The sequence below is a fragment of the Protobothrops mucrosquamatus genome, unplaced genomic scaffold (genome assembly GCF_001527695.2).
Source record: "Protobothrops mucrosquamatus isolate PMUCROS unplaced genomic scaffold, P.Mucros_1.0 scaffold683, whole genome shotgun sequence".
Lineage (NCBI taxonomy): Eukaryota > Metazoa > Chordata > Lepidosauria > Squamata > Viperidae > Protobothrops > Protobothrops mucrosquamatus.
Genome location: NW_015386970.1, coordinates 268,191 through 276,415, shown reverse-complemented (window position 1 = coordinate 276,415; position 8,225 = coordinate 268,191). Strand labels below are relative to the sequence as shown.

Genomic DNA, 8,225 nt, shown 5'->3' with positions numbered 1-8,225 from the left:
GGTTGTTAAAATATTCACTGCAGTCGTTAAAATGACTCTTGTGATTGTTACGAGATTCTGGCTTCCCCACTGACTTTGCTTGTCAGAAGCCGGCTGTGAAGGTCACAAATGGTGATCACATGATCCCAGGACAGTGCAACCACCATAAATACATGCCAGTTGCCAAGCACCCGAATGTTGATCACACGACCACGGGGACGCTGCAGCAGTCATGTGAGAACCGTGTGAAAAAGGGTCCTAAGTCACTTATGGAAGTCAGTAACTTCCAACGGTCAATAAATGAATGGCTGTAAGTCGAGGACTACCTGTATTGAATATAATATCATCGTTGGATAACTATACACCAAACCACCAAGAAACAAATCATATCTGAACCTGGTCAGTCTTTTTCAACACAATCTGATATGAAGACACAAAGGTTCTGGGGACAGTGCCTGTTAAGAATTTCTCCCTGAGAAACTGAAGTCAGAATTGACATTTTCTGGCAAACAAAAGGCAGGATGGGGTGTTCTCACCGTATCCTTGCTGTTGTCCTGGATAAGTTTGTTGATTTGAGTATTGCTGCTGGGAATATGTTTGCTGCTGGGCAGCTCCTTGTTGGTATCCGGCTTGCTGCTGGCTGTACTGGGAATTCCCTAAAAGACAACAGATCAGCACAATGTATTGGCAGGGTTATAATATACACAGGGAAGGTAATAATAATAATAATAATAATAATAATAATAATAATAATAATAATAATAATAATAATAAGAATAAGAATAAGAATAAGAATAATAAGAATAATAAGAATAAGAATAAAAAAGTTGGAAGGGACCTTGGAGGTCATCGAGTCCAACCCCCTGCTCAGGCAGGAAACCCTATACCATTTCGGACAAATGGCTGTCCAGTCTCTTCTTAAAAACTTCCTGTGTTGGAGCATTCACCACTTCTGGAGGCAGGTTGTTCCACTGGTTAATTGTTCTAACTGTCAGGAAGTTTTTCCTTAGTTCTAGGTTGCTTCTCTCCTTGATTAGTTTCCATCTGTTGCTTCTTGTCCTGCCTTCAGGCGCTTTGGAGAATAGCTTGACTCCCTCTTCTTTGTGGCAGCCCCTGAGATATTGGAAGACTGCTATTATGCCCCCCCCCCTCATCCTTCTCTTCATTAAACTAGACATACCTAATTCCAGCAACCGTTCCTTATATGTTTTAGCCTCCAGTCCCCTAATAATCTTTGTTGCTCTTCTCTGTACTCTTTCTAGAGCCTCAACATCTTTTTTACATCGTGGTGATCAAAACTGGATGCAGTATTCCAAGTGTGGCCTTACCAAGGCCTTGTAAAGTGGTATTAACACTTCACGTGATCTTGATTCTATCCCTCTGTTAATGCAGCTGTGTTGGCTTTTTTGGCAACTGCAGCACACTGCTGGCTCATATTTAAGTGATTGTCCACTAGGACTCCGAGACCCCTCTCACAGTTACTACTATTGAGCAAGGTACCCCCTATACCCGTGGTGGCGAACCTATGGCATGCGTGCCACAGGCGGCACGCGGAGCCGTCTCTGGTGGCACGTGAGCTATTGCTGGACTGAGCTGCTCCCTCCTCCTCTCCGCGCATGCGCAGCTCTCCGCACATGCACAGTCTGGGAATAGGAGAGAGGCTATAAAATGAGCAACTTTCGGCGGAAGCAGCATTTGCTGCAGACAGCGAGCGAGCACGAGCTGACAGCTCGGTGACTCAGTGGCCACGCCACCCGGCACCCGGCAATGCATAAGTGGGTTTTGGGTTGCAGTTTGGGCACTCAGCCTCTAAAAGGTTTAATCTGGATTGGTGTGAAAGTCTCCCCTCAGATTCCCATCATACTGAGCAACCTGCCTTCCAGTTGTGAGTCCAACATTTTCACTGCTAAGCAAGACAGTTGTTATGCAAGACATTTTACAATCTTTTTTGCCCGGGTTGTTAAGATATTCACTGCAGTCGTTAAAATGACTCTTGTGATTGTTACAAGATTCTGGCTTCCCCACTGACTTTGCTTGTCAGAAGCCGGCTGTGAAGGTCACAAATGGTCACAAATAGTTCGCCATCACTGCCCTATACCATTTCAGACAAATGGTTGTCCAGTCTCTTCTTAAAAACTTCCAGTGTTGGAGAATTCACAGCTCCTGGAGGCAGGTTGTTCCACTGATTAATTGTTCTAATTGTCAGGAAGTTTCTCCTTAGTTCTAGGTTGCTTCTCTCCTTGATTAGTCCCCCCCCCCCCCCGTTGCTTCTTCTCCTGCCTTCAGGTGATTTGATTTGCAAGATCGCTGACCCCCTTACCTCCTTCGTAGTAGTGCTGTGTGGAGTCCTCAAATGATCGATCATAGCTTTGCTCAGAATAAGACGACTGCTGATACGCATAATCACCATGGCCTATTCTCAGATAACAAAACAAAACAAAAACTCATAAAAGCGATGTCACAAACAGAGTTTAAAGAAAATGATTTCTATGCATTAGAAAAGGAAGAGGCATATATCACGGGGCAAAATGGAGAAGAGACCCTTTATGCCATATTTTTATCTTGATTTGTGTATCGTTCTATTTACAGCTTGCCTGAATGCATTCTAGATGTTGGAGTTTGCTGCTACAAACTCTTAGGGACACTTTGCACCCTTTTACAAATGGCAATTTTCCTTAGAAAAAGGAAATGTCAATAAATTTTACCAGTTTTGCAGGATCAAATTACTGAAAGATGGTTGGATAAAACTGCCTTGACTGTTGAGGGAAAAGACAGCAGACTTTAGAATTGGACGTCTAAAATAAAAACTGATTATAAGTGTCTGAATTTTAGAAAAGTGAAATTCACATCTAATGAGAAAGACAGCTTATGAAATTCTCAGGAGCAGAGACTACAATAGGGTTTCTGCTTATAGGTTTCTGTTCTTTTTTAATCATCTAGGCCAGGGGTAGGCAACCTTGGCTCTTTTATGACTTGTGGACTTCAACTCCCAGAATTCCTGAGCCAGCATGGCTCAGCTTGGAAACCTCTCCCTTTCCCCTCAGCATGGCTGGCTCAGGAATTCTGGGAGTTGAAGTCCACGAGTCATAAAAGAGCCAAGGTTGACTACCCCTGGACTAGGCAAATCACATTTACTGTCTCCGGGTATATTTTTTCTCACATTTACCTTCACCAACTCAGAGCTGTGATGCGTGTAAAAAGGGCGGGGCTTCGATCATATGTTACTGGCTGCCATGTTGACTTTTTTGGCCCCCTGCCTGCAGGCACCCCCTGCACCATCTCTGCTGGCATTGTGACAGGGCACACTGTATTGAATGGGATACAACTACTCAGAGGAGGTGCTAAAATACTTTCCAGGAAGGTCACACAATTTCCAGAACAGATGTTATGTCCCTAACTTGGTGCCTTCCAGATGTGTTGCAACAATTCACAGGGATGACTGCAGCAAGCTGGAATTTTGTAGAAATATTGTGATGTCAGAGTGCAAATTCCCGCCTTTTCATAACAGAATAACAGAGTTGGAAGGGACCTTGGAGGTCTTCTAGTCCAACTCCCTGCTCAAGGGGAAACCCTATGCCATTTCAGACAAATGGTTGTCCAGTCTCTTCTTAAAAACTTCCAGTGTTGGAGCACCCACAAATTCCTGAGGCAGGTTGTTCCACTGATTAAGTGTTCTGAGTGTCAAGAAATTTCTCCTTAGTTCTAGGTTGCTTCTCTCCTTGATTAGTTTCCATACTTGCATATGATGTCGGGCCCAAGTAAAAAGGAATGAAAAAGGCATCCTGAATTGTAACATATAGTCTGTTACCAGCCCCCACATATTCCTGTGGACTTCACTACTTAAAATCCCCCAGCTTCACGTGAAACACGTGAAGTATTAGTACAGCTTTATAAAACCTTGTAAGGCCATACCTGGAATACTGCATCCAGTTTTGGTCACTACATTACAAAAAAGATGTTGAGACTTTGGAAAAAGTGCAAAGAAGAGCAACTAAGATGATTAAGGGCCTGGAGACAAAAACATATGAAGAACGGTTGCAGGATTTGGGTATGGCCAGTCTACAGAAAAGAAGGACTAGGGGGGACATGATAGCAATGTTCCAGTATTTGAGAGGTAGCCACAAAGAAGAGGGGGGGTCAACTTATTTTCCAAAGCACTAGAGGGTAAGATAAGAAACAGTGGATGGAAACTAATCAAGGAGAGAAGCAACCTGGAATTAAGGGGAAACATCTGAACAGTGAGAAGAATTAACCAGTGGAACAGCTTGCCTTCAGAAGTTGTGGATGCTTCATCGCTGGAGGTTTTTAAGAAGAGACTGGACAGTCACTTATCTGAAATAGTGTTGGGTCTCCTGCTTGAGCAGGGGATTGTCACTAGAAGACCTCCAAGCTCCCTTCCAGCTGTATTCTGATTCTGATTCTGATTCAGCTAGAATGGGCAATGTCTCACTTAACAACAGAAAAATTCTGGGCTCCATTGTGGTCGTAAGTTGAGGACTATCTGTAGTTTAAATTAAAATCAATTATATTCAGGTCATCGCTTCAGAGCATGAGAAGTAGCCTCTAGTTTATCGTTTTATTTTATGTCCTAAGCCTCTTCCAATTCAGTGACATGTGGGCATATATCTTCCCCTGTTCAGCACCATTACCGTCAGGATAATATTGCTGGTTCATGGATTCTGAAGATCCTTGTCCATGACTGTATTGCTCGCTATAATATTCCTCCTGGCCCATGTACTGCTGAGAAGAACCTGAAAGACACAGAAAATATTAAGACCATCAGCAGCATTGAAAATGCCTACATTTGGATTAGAGTTGAAAAGATGTTTTTATGACTCTAGCCCAGGGCTAGGCAACCTTGGCTCTTTTATGACTTGTTGACTTCAATACCCAGAATTCCTGAACCAGCCATGCTGACTCAGGAATTCTGGGAGTTGAAGTCCACAAGATATAAAAGAGCCAAGGTTGCCTACCCCTGCTCTAGCCTTAGCTATTTTATAGGCAACTGAAGAATCTCATTAAGTCAGATCAGGAAACTTGGTGAGAAATTAGGAATAAAACGTTGTAATGAAAAAGGAGTTAACGTTTTTAAAAATGTTAAATAACAGAAGGACGTCTCTGCCAATATTTACAATTGAAAGAAAGATTTAAAGCAGACAAAAAGAGTTATGGGTTTGATATTGTGAAAAACGAATCGGAAATCCTACTGTGTGGTAGGATTTATTGCTAAAGTTTTCAAATTGTTATTGAATTTGAATTTGGAGAACGAACATGTAAAGCACTGCATGATTCTGTGGACAAGAAATTTTGGATATAATGTCATGCTTGAACAATGGGGGAATATGTGGACAAAAGGTTTAAAATTTACATTAAATTATAACTTAAAATTTTTTTATAAGATGATGCATCGTTGGTATTTAGCATAAATAAGTTGTCAAGAATGTATAAAGATATTTCAAATGAATGTTGGAAATGTAAAAGTAAAGAAGGGACCTTTTACTGCTTATGGCGAAGTATCCTATTGCAGTAGGATTCATATTTTAACACAGAAGATTCTCAAAGTGAATATAAAGATAAAACCAGAAAACTTTCTTTTGGGTTTAATGGAAAAAGACTTGGGGAAAGTCTTTTCCCTCCCCTATCTTTCCTACTATTTTCTTTTGTATTTTTGTACCTTATTCTAGGTATTAATACATAAATAAACTAACATCTATTCGAGAAATTGGAAATAAAGTGGTGTAAAACGAAAATGGGTTAATCTTTTTAAAAATGTTAAATATCTGCCTTAGGATCTTTAGATGGGATTATGTTTACAAAGTATTATTTTTCAAGTTTATTGAACATCCAGGAGGGTGAATTGTTTTCTTCCTTCCATTCAACAATGTCTAATTCTCAGAGACTGCCTGGACAAGTTCTTGCAGTTTTGCTGGCAAGGTTTTTCAGAAATGGTTTGGTTTGCTATTGCAGTGGCCCCCAACCTTTTGGACCCCAGGGACCAATTCCATGGAGAGAGATTTTTTTGCGGACTAGAGGAGGCATGGTTTTCCATTCTGCCTGCATCCCGTGGATGGGGCTTCACTTATTTGCACAGCTCGGTTTCTGGCATGCTGCGGCCCAGTGCCGGGCCACGGCCTGGGGGTTGGGGACCCTTGCGCTATTGCTTTCTTCCTAGAGCTGAGAGAAAATGCCTTGTACAAGGTCACTTAGTTGGTTTCATGCCCAAGGCAGGACTAGAACTTACGGTCTCCCAGTTTCTACCCTGATGCCTTAACCATTACACCAAACTGCTCAAAGGAGGAGTTTCATGTCCGAGGCAGGACTAGAACTCACGGTCTCCCAATTTCTACCTTGATGCCTTAACCATTACACCAAACTGCTCAAAGGAGGAAGTTTAGTAAGGACTGGTCCAGTGGTTAGAATGCAGTATTGCAGCAAATTCTGCTCACAGTCTGGAGTTCGATCCTGACCGGCTCAAGATTGACTCAGCCTTCCATCCTTCTGAGGTCGGTAAAATGAGGACCCAGATTGTTGGGACAGTATGCAAATAATGGTTCTACATTGTGAACCACCCAGAGATTGCTGTAAAAGCACTGTGGGGCGGTATATAAGCCTAAGTACTATTGCTATTGCTCTCATCAAGCCTTTCAGCAGTGACTGGAATTAAAAGTAATTCTTTTCCCACTATGATTTTTCAGAGTACCTTTTAGCAAGATTTATTAATATCAAAGAGCGGAGGTCACGAATTCTGCCAACTGAACCAATTCATACATTAGTGTGTCTGTTATTTTGTTTCCAACAGCTGTCCTTGGGGTGCCACAGGCAGGGAGCCTCACGATTATTGAGAAGGTTGCTGCTTGCTATTTACACAACAGTCTCTGGGAATCTTTATCGATCTGGAAACCACTTTTTGCACTCACCTTGCTGTGAAGCTCTATAAGAGCCCATTGGCCTCTGCCCCATGAGGCTGTTTCCTTGATTACTCTGGCTCATCATGGCAATGGAAGACTGCCCTTGGTAATGTTGGGTTCCTGGTTGCGCAGAGTTGTAATGTGATGTCGCTGCTTGCTGGTGAATCATGGAAACTGTAACACACAAAAATGCAGGCTGGGTTCCCACGACACGCTTAACTTGGCTGCTTAATTAACTGAATTTGCACAAAGTCCTAAACCACTATCACCATTAATTAAGGCTGCTTGGGTTGACCGAACATGCTACATTCCAGAGAAAGGAACCAATGTTAATATTAACACCTAGATCCCTAATAATAATAATAATAATAATAATAATAATAATAATAATAATAATAATAATAATAATAATAATAATAATAATAATAATAATAAAGTTGGAAGGGACCTTGGAGGTCATTGAGTCCAACCCTCTGCTCAGGCAGGAACCCTACACCATTTCGGACAAATGGCTGTCCAGTCTCTTCTTAAAAACTTCCTGTGTTGGAGCATTCACCACTTCAGGAGGCAGGTTGTTCCACTGGTTAATTGTTTTAACTGTCAGGAAGTTTCTCCTCAGTTCTAGGTTGCTTCTCTCCTTCATTAGTTTCCATCCATTGCTTCTTGTCCTGCCTTCAGGCGCTCTGGAGAATACCTTGACTCCTTCTTCTTTGTGGCAGCCCCTGAGATACTGGAACACTACTATCATGTCCCCCCTTGTCCTTCTCTTTGTTAAACTAGACATACCCAATTCGTTAAACTAGACATACCCAATTACTACGGTTGAGCCAGGTATACTCCTATTCTAGACCTCTGCATTTCCTTTTTCCTGCCTAAGTGCAGGACTTTACTTTTCTCACCACTGCACTTGCATCTCGTTGGGTAGTTTAATTAATTAATTGGTGCAATGAATTGATTGCAATTATTGAAAGCCAAGGTGGGCACTTGGAGACCAAAGGGGCTGTTTTGGCCAAAGTAGGGCAAAAGGGCAAAGATTCAGTCAACTGTACCTGGGTTGGACTGCATGCTGAGATTTGCTCGCGAGACGTAGTTGCCGATTGATCCCTGGCCTTGCAGGGCAACGCTCTGAGACGCAGGCACCGTGTGACTATAACTGGGCCCAGTTCCATGGCTGCTGAGACTCATGCTCAAGGAGGTCGTGGGAAGGGTATTCTGGCCCGACTGCTGCATAGACACATGGTTGGGACCTAGGTAGAAGGCAGGCAGGAAAAAGATGCTCTGGTTTGCAAAACATACCCTTTGATCAATCAGAATGGAGAGAGAGAGAGAGAGAGAGAG

The 8,225-nt window shown here is 42.4% G+C and overlaps 1 protein-coding gene across 1 annotated transcript in view; it reads right to left on the bottom strand.

Annotated features, from left to right (window-relative positions):
* The window catches only part of SS18L1 (SS18L1 subunit of BAF chromatin remodeling complex), an 18,706-nt gene that overhangs the window by 4,720 nt on the left and 5,761 nt on the right, over window positions 1-8,225 (bottom strand). Inside the window, exons 4-8 of the mRNA XM_015818141.1 lie at window positions 7,937-8,134; window positions 6,897-7,061; window positions 4,629-4,730; window positions 2,300-2,392; window positions 516-635 (exon numbers count right to left, since the gene is read on the bottom strand). Coding sequence (XP_015673627.1) covers window positions 516-635; window positions 2,300-2,392; window positions 4,629-4,730; window positions 6,897-7,061; window positions 7,937-8,134 — 678 coding nt within the window. The remainder of the gene's footprint in view (window positions 1-515; window positions 636-2,299; window positions 2,393-4,628; window positions 4,731-6,896; window positions 7,062-7,936; window positions 8,135-8,225) is intronic.